We start from the raw sequence: 21822 nt of genomic DNA on the forward strand, positions 1-21822 counted from the left end.
CACCCTAAAATTCAATGAAAAATGTAAAATCATCAGCTTGTTGGCGCAAGCCATAAATCTTATGCATGGTGGATGTGAGTGTATGGGCGAGTGTTTGTGTATATATCACTTGAGTGATTCTTGCATGTAGAAAGCATCTGGGCAAATATACTGCAATAAATGAGAAACCTGAAAAAAGCAGAAATGTGACTCTAATGGAAACATGTTGACATTCTCTTGAAAAGGATATGTTAGTAAGGTACAGGTCTTAAGGTTGCCATAGATTTCAGCTGCTGATTTAGGATTTTAAGACTCAGCAGCTTATCTGTCCATCTTTTGGGGCCCTTCAACAGGCTTCCCCAACAGATATCTGGCCTAAAATTGGCCAAATGTCAATCAGACAGGCTTGAATTTTCATTGGATCAGGGACCGCATCAGCTCATTGATGTCGCACTCACTCCAATTTATCGCCCACCCACATAGCACATCGAGGGAAAGATTTGCTCGTTTGGCGACCTCACCAAACAAGCAAATCTTACTGTGTAGTGGCACTGCACTGTAGGTGTGTCCGGCTGGTTGTGAGCACACATTCATTTTGTTTCAGTAATAAAGTAGAAACTGCCCTTCAAGGGAGGGGGGGTTATTGTCTATTGTAATGCACATATAGATATTTGTGACAAAGTAAATAGGATGTGTATGGATAATACAAGTCTGGGTGTGGTGAACCATAATCTAAAGAAATAGGCTTCCAGATAAAGTCACATTACTGGGGTTAGCACTATCCTGTAACCTATAATAATCCTGCTAAGAAGTGATGGTCTGTGTCATCATAAAATGGGAGTAAGTTTACACATGATGTAGGCAATGTTACTGTAAGGATTGTTTGTTTGCAGTTTTTCTAAAACTTTTTTGGATTTTGTTCTGCAACTCTCAGTTTCTTAGTTTGCTAGCCACTGACCCTAGCAACCAGGCAGTAGGGTGTAAATGACCGGAAGATGAGCAGGAGAGCGCCAGAACTAGTACTAATCCAGCTGGTGTAATGCCGTACAAATCCCCTGACGCTTTCAGCTATATACTCTTTATAAGTACAGACTTGCCTATATCCCACCCACTCTGCCATTTCCCCTGCCCACTCTACCAATTTTCCTGCCCTGTGACATTGCCCCACCCCATGTTACATCCTGCCTACACCTCTGACCCATAGGCCGGTATTAAAAGAAATAAAAGGTGGCCAGACTTAAAAAAGCTGCAATTGAAAAAAATGTAATACTAAAAATATAGTTGTGGAATGAATCAAAAGCTGCTTTATTTCTTGGTAATCGGGGCTTTAGCCATAGGCAATGCTGCCAGTTTGCAGAACATTGTGTACAGCAGTGCAGTAAAGGTAGGCACACAGAGAAATAAGTATCACATATAAAATATACAACCACGTTAAAAACATAAATGATGCAGTTATAAAAAGAAAAACAGCACAGGCAAGCTTTCTAGTTGATGAAGTATAGGCGCAGCACTTTAACAGCAGTTAGATATAGAGTGACCAGATCACTTTAAAATACAGGGACATGTCTAAAAAAATCCAGCTAGCAGGACTGAATGGATTGCAGTTTATTTTCAAAGTATTTATAAGATGTGTTCCTGAATTTTCAAGTGATCTGGTCTGTAATATGGCAATACTGTGGGCAACACTACCCACTTAAAAATGGATTTGTACAAGGCAGGACCCCCACTTCTTGGCTCCTCCTCACATCACAGAACTGTTTGCAGTCAAATCTTACTTGAAATTTCAGGGGCCCAGTTTGCGTCGGAGCAAATCGGATTTTGAAAGCCTCTGTGCTGCCCGGGTCAATGTTTTTGCAGCTGTAGTCAAAAGAAGATGTTCATGGTTTTATTGTTACAAGCATCCATTTGTAAATCTGCAGCAGTATAGTAACCCATAGCAATGACCAATCAGGATTTAGCTTGGAACAGTCTTGTTCAAATATAATGATAAAAGCAAAGGGCTAAATGGTTTCTATTGTTACTGCTCTGGGACATATTCCTATGTTGTGTCCTACATACTTCTAGTACTAGTCCAAAAAGCTAATCTGTTGAGCTTGTCTGTACTACAGACTTCAATGCACTTACTAATTGGTTTAGGCCAAGAGGTAGTTGGGTCCAGTATAGCTGCATTATGCTAGTGTACCATGTTTTCCCATTGATAGAATAGGATGTTCCAATATAGGAAGTCATTTGCATTAAATGGGGTTTTTCAGCCAATGGCACCTTGTGCTCTTCCCCAGTAATTATATTTAATAGCCCCACAAAACAGAAATTCTTCAGCATTGTAAATTCTGCAACCCATCATCCACTCAGGCATTTACGTTCTATTTAAAGCCCAAACTGCCTGTTGAAAGAACAAGCATTTAGGTTTAAAAAGGAACAATTCTGACAGTTGAATTTTAGAGCTCTGACTGGGAGGAGAATAACCCACCTGTATAGTCTTTCCCTGTATATAAGGCTTTCCCCAGACACTGTCAGCACACAGTCCTCTAAAGTCTCCTGTATTGGGTTTGTGATGCTGATTATGGATGTGATCTGTTGGTATTGCAGTGCCTCCGTCTGCATCTACAGATAAAAATAACAAGAAGATAAAATGGCTCATTTATGTCCACCAATGCAATGTGCTTTTCCCCGCAGTCAGTCGCACCTAAAACCACTTTTTTTTTTGAGTGCTAAAAGTACCAGCGCAACTGTCAATTTCAATGCAACTCCCCCTGGAGACTGCACTGACACTGGCATTAACGGAAAAATCACATTCTGGTTATAAAACATGGAGATTGCTAGAATTGCATTTACCTTGATGTTATTTGAATATGCATGGGACAATGCCCTTATATCATGTGACTACCACTGCTTACCTGAATGCAAAGGTTGGGTTTGTACAAAGTCACGTGCCTGCTGGCCGAGATCATGCTGGTCACATCCTTTGCTAAGCCAGTGAGTCTGATTAGGTTGCTCTCCCACTGGAATTCTCCATACTCCGAGGGTATAATACAGGTAAAGACTGTTTTTTCTGGACCAAACAATAGTGAGGGAAGGTTAGATGTGTATTATTTATTCTAGTTCTAGTCATACTTACAATAAATAACCTGTACAGTATGTTCTTACCCTCGTGTGCTTGTAGGGAAATAGTATGTTCTTGTTTCCAAAAGTTGGGGCAGAAGTTCCCATTTCTGTGCACATACTGAGCATACAGAATGAGGCATATGTCTTTCTTGGTCTTGCTGTGATTGGATAATTGCACTTTAATGGTGACATCTTGCCCATAGAAGACCGACTCTTCTAATTGGATGTCGAGTGAGAGAACGGGATCCATATGGCCAACGGCACGAGTGCTTTCAGAAGCCTTCTGGAATACCTGCCAGTGCTCGTTGGACCCTACCAAAAATAAAATCACTGCGTTAGAAATCATTTTAAACAGTTTTCAATCTCAGAATCAATTACAATTTGCAATTAGTGTATAATAGGTATACAGACTATACTATATGGTATAGCAAATATGTATAGGAAGATTTAGAAGATACTAGTTTTGGCCTAATACTTGCTAATTAGTCATTTAGCAACAAGAGTCATAACACTTTACTGACATTCTTGGATGTTGGCTGGAAGGACCTCAAACTGATGAAAGCCGATTATATTTCTGAATATGCTGCACTCTAGCTGAACGTACAGTCTCCTGGGCCCAACCTGCGTTGGGGTGAATGTGATTGGATAACGCAATGTTCCTCTTGGTGCCACATTCCCACACCTGCAAGCAAAAAAGATATTTTCATTGTGTACAGGGCCACCATTAGTAATCAGGGTGCTCCAAACTACTAAGCCAGGCTCTACCACCTGTGGCTCACAGTTATTAGCCCAACAGTCACTTGGATCCCCTGGTTGGCCCTGCTGACAAGTAGAATGGGGTCCACATTGTCACATCTGTGAGCCACCAGTCGTGGCCCATGGTGCTAAAAACGTGGGGTCACCAATGTCTTGTTCTTCCCCTGGAACATTCTGCAGCTTCAAATGCTTATGTAGAGTTAGAAACATGCATATTCCCTTGGCAGAGATAAAGGCAGAGGTTAAGTATTTCCTACTTACCGATACTGTCTCTCACTGTGCAGGAGCCCTTTCCCTGATGCTCTTAACACACATTCCAACAGTGTCTTTTCTGAAGGATTTGTGAAATGGATCATGGCCGTCATGGGTTGGTACTGCAAGCTGACTCTTGGGGCCTGAAGAGGGAGAAGCAAAATCACTTAACTAAATGAATGCTCTTGAGAGTCAATTTATTCAGAATGCCCTTGCCAGTGGACATCCATAATCTGGGAGGTCTTCTCCGATGTTACTGTTGTCCAGGAGAGTTCACCAGCTTATCATTCAGGCACCAACTTCCTTCTAAAGAGCAATTAAGAACTTACTTACAGACTAGCCCAAATCCTGTCTGACCCATAGTGTTCTGTACAATGTAGCTGCAGACTCCTGGGATGTATTTAGACCTCGGTTCAATATTTGGTACAGGTCCCTCTGCGCATTGCCTCCAAATTCTCATATCCACACTGACCACCAGTTGCTTCATCCCACTGCCAATGCCAAGAGAACACTACCTGCCTAAATGCATGATGCTTCCATTGTTGGAGGATGAATAATAGTCTAGGGCTGTTATGGTTGTGACCTGGTCCCTTGGTATTAAAAAGCAATTCTTAAGGCTACAGTAAAATAACATTATTGACTATTTTGTGCTTCCTACTTTGTGGCAACAATTCGGGAAAAGCTTTCTTGTCATTCAGTTTAATAACGCCCCCCCCCCCCATGGACAAAGCAAGGTCCAAAGAGAATCAGTTTTCACCACTGCCCTTCATGAGCTTGTTCCTGCCAAGACTAAACGAACGAGGCCCAAACCACTCTAACCCTGGCACACTGCTCATACCAAAGCCCTCCAAAGACAGTCACGTCCATTTGAGCGCCGCTGGCGCAAATCCAGGTCAGAATCAGATTTCTGAAACTACAAATCTGCTCTAGTCTCCTACAATACCACCCTCCTCCAAGCTAAAAAAAACTACTGCACTCATTAACTCCCTCTTTAAAAAAACTTGCACTGGCTTCCTCTCACCTTACTACCTGCCCACTTGATCCCATTCCTTCCAAACTTCTATGCAATGCCAACCCCAGTCTTATCAAAGCCTTAACTCATCTATTTAATCTCTCGCTCTCTACTGAAATCTTTCCCTCCCAACTGAAACATGCGCATGTAATTTCTATTCTGAAAAAACCCTCCCTTGACCCCTCCAATCTTAGTAACCACGACCTATCTCTCTGCTCCCATTCATCTCCACACTACTTGTTTACAACTAGTTTACAACCGACTGGCGCTATTCCTCTCTGACAATAACCTGCTGGATCCTCCACCGAAACTGCTTTAACCTGACTAACTAATGACCTCTTATCAGCTAAAGCCAAAAACCACTACTCGCTACTTATACTTCTCGGTCTCTCAGCTGATTTTGACACTGTGGATCACCCTTTTCTCCTCCAGTCTCTCCGCTCTCTTGGCCTTCGTGACACTGCCTTATCCTGGTTTTCGTCTTATCTCTCAGATCGATCCTTCAGAGTCTCTTACAATGGAGCATCGTCTTCTCCCTTGCTTCTTTCCATCGGGGTTCCTCAAGGCTCTGTCCTGGGCCCCTTACTATTTTTTATCTACACTTCCTTACTTGGCAAACTAATCAATTCTTTTGGCTTTCAGTACCACCTCTGTGCTGATGATACTCAGATCTATATTTCCTCTCCTAATCTCAACCCAGAGCTTTTAGCTCGTGTCTCTTCCTGCCTCTCCACTTGGATGTCCCAACGTTACCTTAAATAAAACCTCTCTAAGACTGAATTGGTTCTCTTTCCCCCATCCAACACCCACATTGCTCCCGATGTATCTATTACTGTCAACACCTCTACCATCACCCCATCTTCCCAGGCCCGGTGCCTTGGGGTTATCCCCCAAGGTTATCCCCCCCTTGATTCTGCCCTGTTCTTCTCAATCCTCATATCCAATCACTTATCAAATCATGTCATTTTCACCTAAGAAATATTTCCAAAATACGATCATTTATCACCCAAGATGCTGCCAAAATTTGTATTCACTCTCTTATCATATCTCACCTGGACTACTGTAAATCGCTGCTAATTGGCCTTCCCCTCCAAAGACTGCCCTCTCTCCAATCCATAATGAATACTGCTGCCAGGCTCATACACCTCTCCAACCGCTCCTCCTCTGCTGTGCCACTCTGCCAATCCCTGCATTGGCTTCCCCTACCATCCAGGATAAAATTCAAACTTATGACTTTTACATTCAAAGCAGCCCATAACTCTGCCCCACCCTACATCTCTGAACTTATCTCTAGGTACCATCCAACCCGCTTGTTACGCTCCTTTACTGACCTGCTCCTCAACTCCTCTCTCATTCCCTCCTCACACACTCGCATTCAAGACTTTGCAAGGGCTGCCCCCCTTCTCTGGAATTTGCTCCCACAAACTGTCAGACTTTCTACCAATCTCTCTGCCTTCAAAAGATCTCTACAAACACATTTATTTAGAGAAGCTTACCCTAATTAGTTTAACAAAACCTCAGTGTACTGATAAAAGCAATAACTCGTGCCACATATCTCATATTGTTTAACTCCGATCTTGCCCATTCCCACACCTTGTGTCTCAACCCTTTCTCCTTGTAGATTGTAAGCTCTTTTGGGCAGGGCTCTCTTGCCTCCTGTATCGGTTATTGGTTGCTTTATATGTTACTCTGTATGTCCAATGTATGTAACCCACCTGTTGTACAGCGCTGCGGAATATCTTGGCACCTTATAAATTAATGTTAATAATAATAATAATAATAATAATGAATTAGAATGACTGTGACTGCGTGCTAGGGTTGCCAGCATTTGTGACTCTGGAGTCAGAGCAAGGAACTGGGCAGATTATGTTTCAGTGCAAGATCATGACATCAAGGGGCGGGGTTATGATGTGCCAATCAGTGATTGGCTGAAAGCTGCAGCATTCACTTAAAAGTCCTACTTCCGATTTCCTAATTTTAAAATCCGGGCAGGCAGTTTTCACTTCGACAGCCAAAAATCATACTGTCCGGGTAAAAACCAAGACAAGTGGCAACCCTACTGTGTGCCAGGCCTGATTGCCATGAGGGCCCAACCTCACGTGAATGGAAACAAATCCCACCAACAATGTTCCACCAAAGAGCAAAAGAGAGGGCCACCTTGGAAATGACACGTTGGGTGGGCAGGAATCTGGATACTTTTGGCCATATTGTGTAGAGTAAAAACTTTTTTTAACCAAAGGTCAGGTTTTGTTAAGGTTTCTTCTAGCACTGGTAAGGGTTAATTCTTGTTTTTCACCCATCCAATGAGTAAATGAGGTTCTGTGTGATTCTTTTGGGAATACTAAAACTTAGCTAATTTAAAAGCAGGCAGACTATACATGCGTTGCATTTTACATAGGTCATAGGGAGGGAGGGAGGGAGATTAGGTAGAAGAGAAAATACTTATTTGACCTACAGAGTTAAAGGTCCGTTCAGTAGTATTTATTTGGCAATATGGAAGTGTGTTGAAAAAAAGTAAACTATTGAAGGGGAACTCTGACTTCTGAACAAAATTTGTTAAAGAGCCCCACACAACACAGAAACCCCTAATATACATATCTTTGTAATCTGTTCCTTCAAAAGTATGAATAAATACCAATTTTATATGCTGAAATCCAGCTGCAAAACGTTTTTTCTCTTTCTGCCTCATTTGAAATCCTGGCAGGGGAGGAGGGACTAAAACATTGATGTAAGAGCTGCCTCAGGGGTCCTTGCCGCCTGAAACAGTGAAGTTAGTGACGCCTTCACCTCGCTAACATGGCACATAGCTTTGCTGTGTCAGAGGGGGGCCACATCACTAGTGCAGAGAGCACAATAGGGCTCTCTGCACTAGAACAGCCAAAATTCTGATTCAAAAATCGTAATTTCTTTAAGTTACCAGGAGTGGCTATTGGTCTCCGCCGGTAACTTGTCCGGTGCTGCCGCCTGAGGCGAGTGTCTCAACTCGCCTCATGGCAGCACCGCCCCCTGATTGATGTTACAAATTGTAACAACTTCTCCACAGCTTACAGACAGCATGTAGAAACTGCATAACCCATAATGCACTGTGCTGTTCCTTCCCTTATTGAATTCATGTGTGCAGGGAATTGTGGGATTTGGAGAATGCAGGCTGAGGACAGTCTACTTGCGACTACTGTTACATTTTATTTGCTTCTTAAAGTAGTCAGCCAGATCAGCAAGAGAGGGACCCTCACTCCCTTCCCTTACAGGTTTTGTGATTGCAGTTTCTCACCTGAACAGACAGGCAGGGCTTGCAGATGGTCATATCTTGCTCTGCCAAAGCCACATTATCATTCTCACAAGTGGGATCCTTAACCAAAGCAGTGATCCGAAGCAGGTTATTGTCTAGGAGGCAGGCCTCGTAGGAAGAGTGGTCCAAATGGATGGAAAGATTACATCCTGAAAGGAGAATATAGCAATGATTATGAATTGCCTTAAATTGTGTGGCATTTAAAGGCCCAGATCCTTTTTTTGTGGTCTCTGTTCTCCATATAACAATAGAAGAAGAATCATTTATGAGCCACATCAATGTTTCATTTGCAATTTTATTCAGCTAAAGGCAAAGTTAGTCACCATTATGCATGCCTTTCAAGGAATTATAAGGCAAAATAATGTAATTGTTCAGTGGGTGACCATACAAAATATACAGCAACAGGCTTTGCATGCAGTGAGCGTGATCCTGGTCACATTACGTCACTAACAGTTTATGTGCTGTTACATATGGTTTATGTGCTGCTTACATTGGGGGTGGGTTGGGTATAAGTATGCGGGTAGGTGGGTATGGACACAGGTGGTCTCTAACTTCCATGCTCCTAAAACATACTGGCATGTTAAAAAATTGACCACAATTGGTGTGAAAGTGAGACTTGAACTGTAAGCTCCACTGACAAGGAATGATGCGAATGAAGAATCATTTTTGTAAAGCAACCTGGAACATGTTATATATAATATATATATATATATAATAACAACAATATTATAACAATATAATATGTCCTTGTCAACAGGAAGAATGTATATTTGCCATGCCATATACTGTAGGCCATGTCCATGATCTAACCTGACCCTGCCCAATTATAGCATTATCTACTCACCACCCAATTATCCTGTAAACCCCATTTCTTTTTCATTCTACTTGTTGGGACTGTTATGGCAAATTTAAGACATTTGATAAAAATGGAGCAATCAAAGCAACTTTTCTGTAGTGTAAGTGCCTCATGATGACCATGTGGACCCCACTATACTGGAAAGACGATGATTCAGTATCATTGATGTGCAATTGTAATGAAAGGTACACAGTTTTCTACTGGTCTTATTACCAATAGCAACCAATCAGCAGGAAGCACTGGCTGGTCACCTCATGAACATCACAAAATCGTATTGGTTGCTATGGGTTATTGCACCCACTAAGGGGAAAGACTGCTCTGGTGGAAATACAATAATGTGTATAATAGATCTGTTGTCAGGTACCCCATGCGCACATAGACAAAAGCTGGAATTCTGGTTGTGACATCATCACATTTAGGGTTTCACAGCTAAATCTGTGCAATTTGGTTCTTACTGGATTTTCAATTATAGGTTTCAATGACTAGATTAAAAGTCTGTGGTAAATTCATTGGTAATGAAACTTGTACTATTACCTCTCTCTCTATGTCTCTATTTAGATGACTCCTTACATACAATGCCTGTGGCCACTTTATGTTTGGTGTTTTTTTTCTGCCTTTACCTTCATATGGTTTGAAGTGAAAAGCGAACTCTTCTTTCCAGAATTGTGCTTGAGTGAAGCCATGATCATGCACAGGCTGGGCTCCCACTAACATCTTGAAGTCCCTCTCCTCCCAACTCACATTGGCCACTGTCACCTTAAAGTGAATGTCTTCTCCATACATCTGGAGGTTCTGTGAGGATATGGACACTGTGGCAGGACTAAGGGAAGTCTCTTTGCTGTCTTTGACCTGGTGGTTTTTTAGCATTGTCTGTGTGACAATTCTCAACACTTCTGTTTCTTCTGCTGAACCTGTCAATGAGAAGAGCAATCACACATTAATAGTGCAAGGTAGTTTTTGATAAAGACATCTAATGTCTCCACTGTTCAAGTATGGATTTGCCATCCTTTCAACCACTGCTCTTATTGCAGAACTTTTGGGAAATTTTAGGAGGTGTCCAAGTCCAAAACCACTGGAGAACCAGTGGCTGGAGATATAGGCTGCTAAGGATGTCAGCAACTGTATTTTATATGGGGGAAATTCGGACCTGGTTCAAATTAGTCACATACCTTTTGGGTATTTATAATGATGGACAAGGTCCTCTTGCATGTCACTCCCAACACTTTTGGTGCTGATGCTGTCTCCCACATGTCTGGCCCAACAGAGCACCTTACTGAAACATTTTGGGTTCCGCACCCACACCATGTTGTCTGTTACTAACTTAGAGAAGATCAGGTCTACGTTATAATTCAGATCCACGTGACCTTCTTTAATAGCTCTCATGGGGGCTGGACCGCTGACACACAGTGCCTCTAAAAATAGAATAGTGTGCAGGAAGAACTCACATTATTAATGGCCTTCTCATGAAACATAAACATAGAACATGTTTTATACAACGTGTAGATCACAGCCACCTCATTTTATACTGACTAATATAGTTATTAAGGCTTTACAGAAAATATTACCACTGGATTTCAGCTGTGCTGTGGCATCAAGGACTTGCCATCCATTGTATTCTGGGGACAGATCCCTCCTTTCCATCCAACATTCATTCCACACGTGGAAGTTCCTGTAGGATAACAATATTTGCTTCATTAACCGGTCTACCCATGGCAATGGGCTGGGTATCATACTAGAATGAGCTATTATAACTTCTAGGGTGAATAAAAGACAACACTAAGGTGGACTGGGGTGGCAGAATGCAGGTTCAGGTCGTAACATTCTTATACCCAGTGAAGCTGAAGTGGGATGTTGTCTATGAAAGTTCTAGGCTCACCAGAGCGTGCTTTCTTAGTAAAGGCACCTTCATTATTAGAGTCCATTAGTTGAGCTTGCAGGAGGGTGAAATATGCTAGACATGTAAAAGGCTCTCACAACACTGCAGGTATATTAGAACACGAAAGTGAGGCATACTGGTGCCCACCTTGACTGCTGAAGTATGTCGTGGGTATTTGGAGTTCTTGTTCAACAGCTACTATTGGGCCATAGGTTGCACAATAGTACCCTGAATAATGACCGTTCCCTAAGTCTTTTTTAGCTCAGAACCCCACCACCAGTAAAACCAGATAATCTAAAACAAGATTAAACCGCAGCAGTAGTTCACTTTTGCACATTACCAGATGCTATCACTCCTTGCTCTGTGAATGCGTGCTCCTTTCTCATCGTAGTAGATTTCCTTTTGCAAGGTCCTATTTGTGTCGTAGGCTGAGTTATAATTCGTAACGAGTCGAGTGGGAATTCCAAGGCAACGGAGCACTTTTAAACAAATCACATATAATCTACTCATTAAAGGGGAACTCTAGCTTCCAAACCAACATTTGTTAAAACAGAGACACCTAATATACCAATAACTGTAATCTGTTCAAAAAGTGCATAAATACTATTTTTATATGCTGAAATCCAGCTGTAAAAGTTCTTCTCTTTCTGCATCATTTGAAATCCTGGCAGGGGAGATGGGACTAAAACACTGATGTTACTAATTGTAACAATTTCTTTGCAGCTTACAAACAGCATGCAGGAATAACTTAACCCCCAATGCATTGCACTACAATGTTCCTTTCCTTATTGACATCATGTGTGCAGGGGATGGATTTGGAGGATGCAGGCTGAAGGCAGGCTGAGGACATTTTACTACTGTTACATTATATTTTTCAGTCTCAAAGTAGTCAGCCAGATCAGCAGGGGAACAGGGGACCAGGCTTAGGTAATTGTTCCAAACCATATTATTACATTAAAAATTATTAAAAGGCTGCATATTTTTTTAATTGATGTATATTGCTTGAAATTATGTTTACTCTTCAAAGTTGTGTTTAGATGGAGTTCCCCTTTAAAAAGTCATGAAAATATTCTGAACAGGGCAGTGTAATGAAGAGTGACAAGTTTGCTGGGTGTCTAGTAACTCACAACAACCAATCAGAATATAGCATTTCCTGGTCAGCTATTTGAAAGCAACAATCTGATAAATCTGTAGAAATGTTGTATAAAATATCCACTAACCGTAGTAGATCTTAATTAAATCAGTTTCACAAATAGTTTTTATTTTTATGTTTGCTTTTAGCTATGTATTCAGAATTCTTCAACCTAACTTTTTTCCAGCTGCAACCAACCCTCTCATGCTGTGAGTCACTGACAGATTTTCCCCTACTCTAAGTGGATAATTCCATAAAGACTATGAAACCATTTATATCTCAGGAATTATAAAAAAAAATTCTGTCAAAAGCATTCCCTGTCAGAGTTCGTCTTCGGCCAAGGCTTGGCGCATGCGTGTTAAATCACGCTCTCACAAGTTCGCTATTAAGTGCCTGCATGTTAATACTCACACGCGTAAGTGTTCACGTGAGCACGTTCCAACGCAAGCCCACGTTTGAGCATGCGTACGCACGCACTCGTGCGGTTTCGGACGCATGCGCATCTAGTGTAAAGAGATGCCGAGGCCTACACTCCAGTGCGAGGTGATCGTCTTTGATTGACACTGAGTGTTTCTGAACATCTGATCCTTGGACTTCTGATTACGGCTTGTTTCCTGACTATTCTTCAGTTTATCCTTTGGCTTCCTTTTTCTATATCCAGTTTCCTGCTATTGCGTACCTACCTGTAGTAAAAGACTCCTATACATAGGTATTTACAGCACTCCTGCTATTCTTCAGCTGGGCCTGTTACTGTACCTATATCCAGTGTTGGGGTTCAGTGGGAAGCGCAGGGGAGGCTAGTTACTGTCTGACTCATAGTGGTACCTGACATTCCCTACAATTTGGGTGCATGTTTATAACACATGCCTGACATTCATCAAAAAATCTAAACTGGAAAAGCATGTGTGGTGAAGAAGTCATGGAAAAGTCACAAAAAACGAAACTTTTTCAACTTGTCGCATGATAACTGCAATTTTTTTGTATTGTCACACAAAGACAAATGTCAAAAATCCCCAAACCTCTAAAGTTGTTTAGCATAGACAGATCTTCCAATTGGGGGGACATCTGCCATTGACTTCTACATGAGCTCGACAAGTTTTAGATGGTGTAATTTTGGATACAGAATTGTTGCAGTTTTGTCACATAGTAAATCTCGAAGTCAAGATATTTTTTCGGCAACTTTTATTGTTATAAAACCGGATAAAAAAAGAAAATCTGACTGTTAGTAAATGGCCCTCTTGCTGTTCGAATGTAAAAAGGCCTAGGAGTTATTGTGCTTTAATTACTGTAAATATGCCCTTATTTTCCGACCCCAATGGAAACTCATGTATGCGCATTCTATACAGCTAAAGACTTACCTGTGCACAGCACTGCAGCAAACACCCAGTGGTGACCATAGACAGTTTTGAATTCATTCTGGAACCACTTCTGTAGGATTGGAACACTGCTTATCAAGCCATAGGAAGGTCTTCTGTTCTCTACCATGAAGGCTACTCGGTCCTCCTCATCTTTTCTACTTATCTGCGGATTGGAGACACAGCTATAAAATGTCTCCAACACAGACCAGAACTACAAACATACAAGTTCTTTCTTTCTTACCATGTCACCAAGAACCCTGCTCACATAAATGGGATCATTCCTGTTAAGATATTCATTCTTTGGAACCTTCTGGTATTTTGGGTTCATGTCCAGAAGTTTGATGCAGACATCAGCAATTTCATATTCAAACTGCACAATAAAACAGATGTACTAAGATGATATTTTCATGCTGGAGATGAATCCAGACTTTTTGTTATTGTTTAAGAGGGTCATCTTGTTAATTACCTGTTTTTAGGTATTTTCATCAGTGTCAGCTGATAAATTGACTTTTAAATCTAGTACCTTTGTAAATTTATGAATGATGGTGCCAATGGGATTTGGGAGAGGAAGACAAAAGCCAATGGTGAGGTCAGCAATGTTGTAAATTATAGATTTAGATTTGTAATGTTCTATTGACAAGGGAGAACAATAATCCTAGGTTGTAGCAACTGAGATAGACTGTCCAATGAATAAAGAGAGTTGTCTATGCACTCATGGGGACTTAGTCTGGGTATTGTGGTCCGAAACTACTCATAATATGAAAAATGCATATGCTGAAAGCAAATCCCACCTGCCCAAAATGCCAGGGATGTTGCTGAATGCAGCTCTCCGTGCCCATATAGATGATGCCATCCTCATTGAGGACATATTCCTGCCTCTGCCCTTCATTGTGTAGAAACACAGGATCATCTAATGGTAGTAAACAAAAAAAAAAGCAAAAGAGAAAGAGAACTTTGTAGTTAGAGATGAGTCAACCCAAGACTGGAGACCTAGATAGACTAGGTAAGACCTCTGGTACTACAAATTGTTACATTTGACCTAGATTTTTCCCACTATCCTGACATTTTGTTTATTTTGCATCCCATCCTAATCCCTAAAAGGACATAAAGCAGCAAAGTGGGGTCAGAAATCTAATGAAGTAGATCTTGTTTATCATGCATTGTTTCCTTTGAGCTAGGTTGTTCCCACAGTTCTGAGAATTTTATGTGTTGTCCTATCATAATGTTTACAGGGACATAAAGCAGCAAATATGGGGTCACAGGTTTAGTTATGTAAACTAAACATAGACAATATAATGGCATGCATGCAAAAACTTAGTAGGACAGCTTATGAGCAACAAGACTGTGTAAACTATGGTTTGCACTGTGTGTTTGTCTATCATATACATAGAGTTTTAGTGTGCTTGGTCTGTTTACTGCCCAGTCCCTGACACAGAAGCACTTACCTTTACACCAAGGGTTGAAAAGAAGCATGAATCTTCCTAAATCTTGAGAAAGTGAAGTTGGCTTTTTAGATTTAAGTGAAAGAGTATAATTTCCAATGATGGCACTTGCAGGAGTGGTGATGGATAGTGTCCATAATCCCTGCTGAGCATCAACAACCTTTGCACTCCAAAATTTATTATCGCTAAGGCTGGATATTGGAAAACTGTTCTTGGTTCCATTTTTCTTGGATGGGTTGGGTCCTACAGTAACAACAGGTAATTTGTTGTAAATGTTTATGTTTATATGTTTATGTACATTATTTGCTAATTACTTATATACAGGACACAAAAAAATGGTGCATTCTAGAAACATTTTTAAGAAGAGACTCATTGTGAGCATCTATCTTGATGTGGATGTAAGGTGCAATGGGAGAACTACTGGTGGGCAAGAAGCGCAAATGTGCAAAAGAACACTCACAAATTGCCCTGCTTTTGACTACAATGCCCCTAACAGATGCAAGGTGTTGCACCCATCTCTGGAATCTGCTTCCATTGTTGTATACAGGTGAGGCAACACATGGCATTCTACTTCCTTTCAATTAACTTAAGAGGAGCAAGAAAGGAACCCCAGAAAACACAAGGCACTATGTAGCCCTGATCAAAAGGCAAAAAGGAATCAAACAGCTCCAGGCAGCATTTGAAAACTGCAGTGAATTTAATGGCAGTGTCAGCACACTACATGTTTCCGGCAGAGCCCTTTCTCAAGTGTCACTGTTGGGGTGGCTCACAGACACCTGGAATCCGCAGCTGTATACTTCTGATTATTTGTGCTGAACTATAACCCAAAAATGTTTTGTCTGTACTATGTCGCCCTGCACATCTCAGCCAGGCATGGTTGTTCATCCAACGCTTGCACCAGTACTCATAGTAAGTGAGCCATTGAAAGTGAATGCCACCGTGCGTCCACGTGATTGTGAATGTTTTAATTAGGGTTGCCACCTTTCAGTGGGCGTAAATCCAAGCGGGGATGTCATGGGGTGGGTTGGTGACATCACAGGGCTGTGATGTGGTGATTAGGGATTGACCGATTGCCTCGTCAATTTTTGGAGAGTCCTGCCCTTCCAAAAATTGTCTGGACAGGTGTCAACCATAGTTTTACTATATCTCCTGAACTCTCAAAAATCACCCTAATGTCTTGCTATTATCTGTTTTGTCTCACCTGTCTTTGTAGTGAGGGTGATCCCTTCCAGCTGCTTATAGTGGAGCCGTGTTGGACTGTGGAATCTCAGGGTTATGGTGAATTCCTGCCCTCTTCTAAGGAAAAGATGATTTTCTTTGCTCAAATCAATAGTATGGTGGTTCTTGTTGTTTTTTGACACTTGAAGGTCACATGTTACAAACGGCAGATCTTTAAGGCAAAAAAAGATTCAAGAGATTGACTAATATGGTATATTATATGATATCACTAAAATATGAGCCTTTCTGATATAATGATCACTATTACATTGTATTCCAGTTGCAGTCCACATATCCCAATATATCATGATTAAAAGGAAGTGTCTTTTACAAATCAAAATACTGCACTGAAAGGTCCCAGTGCAAGAAAATGAATCAGGCAACCTTCCTGCAATGAATTAGGCAACCTTCCTGACACACATCTGTCAGATTCAAATTTGTGTATAAGTGAAACCTGCTTTACCATTAGCTGGTCCAGATCTGAAGCCTTTTCAGTTTGCCTTAGGTCTTACGGTCTCCATACACTATAAGATCCACTCGCTTGGCGATGTCGTTTGGCCCTGGGGATCACATTTGCGGCCATGGGGCAGTCGGTTCAGGGACCGCATCAACGACCCGATGCGGTCCCTGATCTGACTGGATTTTCTAACCTGGGCGATCGAGATCTGGCCAATTTCAGGCCAGATATCGGTCGGCCAGGCCGCTCGGTTCTGCCCATACACGGGCCGATTAGCTGCCGAATCGGTCCAAGGGACCGATATCGGCAGCTACTATCGGCCCGTGTATGGGGACCTTTAGAGGGGGAAAAAATCTTTCCTGATTTGTTTTACCCTGATCCCCTGCATGCAGTTTTTTTATTTAAAGGGGAACTCCAGGTTTAAAACCAAAATTTGTTAAAGAGCCCAACACAGCACACAAACCCCTAATATACCTATTATTGTAGTCTGTTCCTTCAAAATGTAGGAATAAATACCATTTTATATGCTGAAATCCAGCTGCAAAACAGTTCTTCTCTTTCTGCATCATTTGAAATCCTGGCAGGGGAGGAGGGACTAAAACATTAATGTTACTAATTGTAACAACTTCTCCATGGCTTATAGACAGAATGCAGGAACTACATAACCCACAATGCATTGCACTGTAATGTTCCTTTCCTTATTAACATCAAGTGCACAGAGAATTGTTGGATTTGGAGGATGCAGGCTGAAGGACAGTTGACTACTGTAACATTTATTTTTGAGTCTCAAAGTAGTCAGCCAGATCAGCAGGAGAACAGGGGCTTAGGTAACTGTTCCAAACCATATTATTACATTTAAAATCATGAGAAGACTGCATATTTATTGTGTATATAACAAAGTTGCTTAAAATTATGTTAATTTTTCAAAAAGCTTAAGTTGTGTTTGGGTGGAGTTCCCTTTGAACTAAGGAAGTTGAAAGTCTATTTATGAGGAAACACTGGCCAAGTTGGGGTTGTTTACACTGAAAAGGGGAGCTTAAGTGGATATATGATAACTATGTATAAATATAGATAAGGGGATGATACAATAAATCTCTGATGCTTTACTCACCAGTAGGTCCTTCCAGCAGACATAAGGGCATCCATTCATATTTGAAGAAAGGAGGTTCCATCTTAATATGAAAAGGGTTTTTTCCAGTAAGCGCTGTGAAGTTGTGGCCTTCTCCTTGTAGCGGTTGTAGGGGCAGATATACTAAATCTTTAAGATGTTTTAAGAAGCGATTGGAAGATATAGGGCTACTGAAAATAAGTCTTTTTTAATGTTCCCCCTTTGAAGCCAATTGGAAAGCCTTTATATGGGTTTTTAGGATTCTCAGGATTAGAACTAGCAGTTAAGCAGGTTTAATTTAGACATAAAGGTTGAACTTGATGAGAATGTGTCTTTTCCTGGTTTGTGTTTTAACGTAGAACTCCACCCAAACACACCTTATACTTTTTGAAAAGTAAACATAATTTTAAACAACTTTGCAATATACATCAATTAAAAAATATGCAGTATTTTCATGATTTTTAATTTGAAAAAATAAAAACAGTAGTTGACTATCCTCAGCCTGCCCTTAGCCTGCATCCTCTAAATCCCACAATCCCCTGCACACGTGATGTCAATAAGGAAAGGAACATCATAGTGCAATGCATTGTGGGTTATGTAGTTCCTTTATTCTGTCTGTATTCTGTCTGTCAAATGATGCAGAAAGAGAAGAACTGTTTTGCAGCTGGATTTCAGCAAATAAAATGGTGTTTATTCCTACTTTTTGAAGGAACAGATTACAGTGATAGGTACATTAGGGATTTCTGTGTTATGTGGGGCCCTATAACAAATTTTGGAGAAAAAGAAGCTGGTGTTTCCCTTTAATAAAATAAATTGGAGCGCGTAACAAATCCGCTTCAGCCTTCATCTGCTGAACAGGGTGGATACTTTTGTGGTGTCTGGGGCACAAAGGAGTATATCCTAAAGAAACCATTCCTTTAGTAAAAGTTGCGGAAAGGGACCCTATGAATTAGGTATTTACACAGTGATAGGTACAGCACCTGTAATAGTACACTCTAGGGGTTGGGATAATAGCCTCTGGGAAGGGACTGTGGCTGTGGGATAGCAGGTATAGTAGGGAGAGATGGTACCTATAGTAGCAGTGGGGGATAATAGCCTCTGGGAAGGGACAGTGGCTGTGGGATAGCAGGTATAGTAGGGAGAGATGGTACCTATAGTAGCAGTGGGATAATAGCCTCTGGGAAGGGACTGTGGCTGTGGGATAGCAGGTATAGTAGGGAGAGATGGTACATATAGTAGCAGTGGGGGATAATAGCCTCTGGGAAGGGACAGTGGCTGTGGGATAGCAGGTATAGTAGGGAGAGATGGTACCTATAGTAGCAGTGGGATAATAGCCTCTGGGAAGGGACTGTGGCTGTGGGATAGCAGGTATAGTAGGGAGAGATGGTGCCTATAGTAGCAGTGGGGGGATAATAGCCTCTGGGAAGGGACTGTGGCTGTGGGATAGCAGGTATAGTAGGGAGAGATGGTGCCTATAGTAGCAGTGGGGGGATAATAGCCTCTGGGAAGGGACTGTGGCTGTGGGATAGCAGGTATAGTAGGGAGAGATGGTGCCTATAGTAGCAGTGGGATAATAGCCTCTGGGAAGGGACAGTGGCTGTGGGATAGCAGGTATAGTAGGGAGAGATGGTACCTATAGTAGCAGTGGAATAATAGCCTCTGGGAAGGGACTGTGGCTGTGGGATAGCAGGTATAGTAGGGAGAGATGGTGCCTATAGTAGCAGTGGGATAATAGCCTCTGGGAAGGGACTGCGGCTGTGGGATAGCAGGTATAGTAGGGAGAGATGGTGCCTATAGTAGCAGTGGGATAATAGCCTCTGGGAAGGGACTGCGGCTGTGGGATAGCAGGTATAGTAGGGAGAGATGGTGCCTATAGTAGCAGTGGGATAATAGCCTCTGGGAAGGGACTGTGGCTTTGGGATAGCAGGTATAGTAGGGAGAGATGGTGCCTATAGTAGCAGTTGGGGGATAATAGCCTCTGGGAAGGGACTGTGGCTGTGGGATAGTAGGTATAGTAGGGAGAGATGGTGCCTATAGTAGCAGTGGGATAATAGCCTCTGGGAAGAGATTGTGGCTGTGGGATAGCAGGTATAGTAGGGAGAGATGGTGCCTATAGTAGTAGTGGGATAATAGCCTCTGGGAAGGAACTGGCTGTGGGATAGCAGGTATAGTAGGGAGAGATGGTGCCTATAGTAGTAGTGGGATAATAGCCTCTGGGAAGGGACTGTGGCTGTGGGATAGTAGGTATAGTAGGGAGAGATGGTTCCTATAGTAGCAGTGGGGGGATAATATCCTCTGGGAAGGGACTGTGGCTGTGGGATAGCAGGTATAGTAGGGAGAGATGAAGCCTATAGTAGCAGTGGGGGGATAATAGCCTCTGGGAAGGGACTGTGGCTGTGGGATAGCAGGTATAGTAGGGAGAGATGGTTCCTATAGTAGCAGTGGGGGGATAATAGCCTCTGGGAAGGGACTGTGGCTGTGGGATAGCAGGTATAGTAGGGAGAGATGAAGCCTATAGTAGCAGTGGGGGGATAATAGCCTCTGGGAAGGGACTGTGGCTGTGGGATAGCAGGTATAGTAGGGAGAGATGGTTCCTATAGTAGCAGTGGGGGGATAATAGCCTCTGGGAAGGGACTGGGGCTGTGGGATAGCAGGTATAGTAGGGAGAGATGAAGCCTATATTAGCAGTGGGGGGATAATAGCCTCTGGGAAGGGACTGTGGCTGTGAGATAGCAGGTATAGTAGGGAGAGATGGTGCCTATAGTAGTAGTGGGATAATAGCCTCTGGGAAGGGACTGTGGCTGTGGGATAGTAGGTATAGTAGGGAGAGATGGTGCCTATAGTAGCAGTGGGGGGATAATAGCCTCTGGGAAGGGACTGTGGCTGTGGGATAGCAGGTATAGTAGGGATAGATGGTGCCTATAGTAGCAGTGGGGGGATAATAGCCTCTGGGAAGGGACTGTGGCTGTGGGATAGCAGCTATAGTAGGGAGAGATGGTGCCTATAGTAGCAGTCGGATAATAGCCTCTGGGAAGGGACTGTGGCTGTGGGATAGCAGGCATTGTAGGGAGAGAGCGTTGGTGGCTATAGTAGTAGTTGGAATTAGAGCCTCTTGGAACGTGAGTGAGCAAATACAGAGGGGGTGACATGACAGATGAAAGATAATGAGGGTGCCATGGGGTGTAGGTCAAGAACAGCTGAAAACAACTAACTAGATGTTCCTACTTAATATAGATAATGGAGCCAAAAACATTCTGGTGCACCCTGGCGCACCCTCCAGCTAAATATAACCCTTATAAGAAGTAAATATGTGCAGGCAATAACCAGCCATGTAACTGAACTTCAAATGCATCAGGATATTGTACTTACCATGCATATTTATAATCCCCATTCTGTAAACTCGATCAGTGAAATGACCTTCCTTCCCTGTCCGTTAGTAGCTTCTGTGCTTGTTCCCTGACAAACTATGATGCCTTCAGAGAATCCCTTATCTGTTACTCACACCCTGTTATCTTTAAAAAAGGAGTCCTCCCTTTGGGCCTGCGTCCCTCCGAGCGAGAAACTGGCGGGAGTGCCGTTTTGAAAAAAAACTGTGTCACAGGGGATTCTCTTAAATGCTCTCTTATGAATTCTAAAGATGACTAATTATATGTGAAGAACTAAGCAGGTTTGTTATCAAGAGCTCTATTATTTGTATTGCAGTACCACTTACATCTATTTCAAGGGAAAATATGCCATATAGATAAGGCTGATTTACAGTATATTCCTGAAAATAAACCTTTCAAGCATTCTCTGCCTGAAGTCTTCATCAGTCATAATGGTTCACCAGAAGAGTGTCCCCTACCCCATATACAAAAGCAGATTCATAGCTGTACAAACAGGTGACCCATTATCTGCATGGAATCCAGAAGCAGAGAACCAAGTGAAACTAGCCTACCGGGGCACTGGCATTTTTGCTGGCCCCCTGTTCTGCTGATCTGGC

The 21822-nt window shown here is 42.2% G+C and overlaps 1 protein-coding gene across 1 annotated transcript; it reads right to left on the reverse strand.

The window, feature by feature from the left end:
- Positions 1-1257: 1257 nt before the first annotated feature.
- epb42 (Erythrocyte Membrane Protein Band 4.2) lies at positions 1258-21313 on the reverse strand. The gene is made up of 17 exons (XM_002935541.5): positions 21210-21313; positions 16259-16447; positions 15061-15300; positions 14407-14525; positions 13857-13985; positions 13616-13778; positions 11466-11604; positions 10815-10918; positions 10419-10661; positions 9870-10160; positions 8376-8542; positions 4102-4235; positions 3606-3766; positions 3127-3396; positions 2877-3031; positions 2450-2583; positions 1258-1836 (listed from the first exon to the last, which is right to left on the reverse strand). Exons 1-17 carry the CDS (start codon positions 21229-21231, stop codon positions 1665-1667), a joined length of 2832 nt encoding a protein of 943 aa, XP_002935587.3. The 5' UTR covers positions 21232-21313; the 3' UTR covers positions 1258-1664.
- Positions 21314-21822: the final 509 nt, after the last annotated feature.

Source organism: Xenopus tropicalis, chromosome 10 (assembly GCF_000004195.4).
Source record: "Xenopus tropicalis strain Nigerian chromosome 10, UCB_Xtro_10.0, whole genome shotgun sequence".
Lineage (NCBI taxonomy): Eukaryota > Metazoa > Chordata > Amphibia > Anura > Pipidae > Xenopus > Xenopus tropicalis.

Bases quoted from the DNA above. Each gene is read 5' to 3' on its own strand.
- epb42 (XM_002935541.5), bottom strand. From the start codon at position 21,231: ATGGGGATTATAAATATGCATG. The intron at 14,526-15,060 runs GTAAGTGCTTCT...TACTACCATTAG, and splicing joins TTTCAACCCTTGGTGTAAAG to ATGATCCTGTGTTTCTACAC. The intron at 13,779-13,856 runs GTAAGAAAGAAA...TCCAATCCGCAG, and splicing joins GCAGGGTTCTTGGTGACATG to ATAAGTAGAAAAGATGAGGA.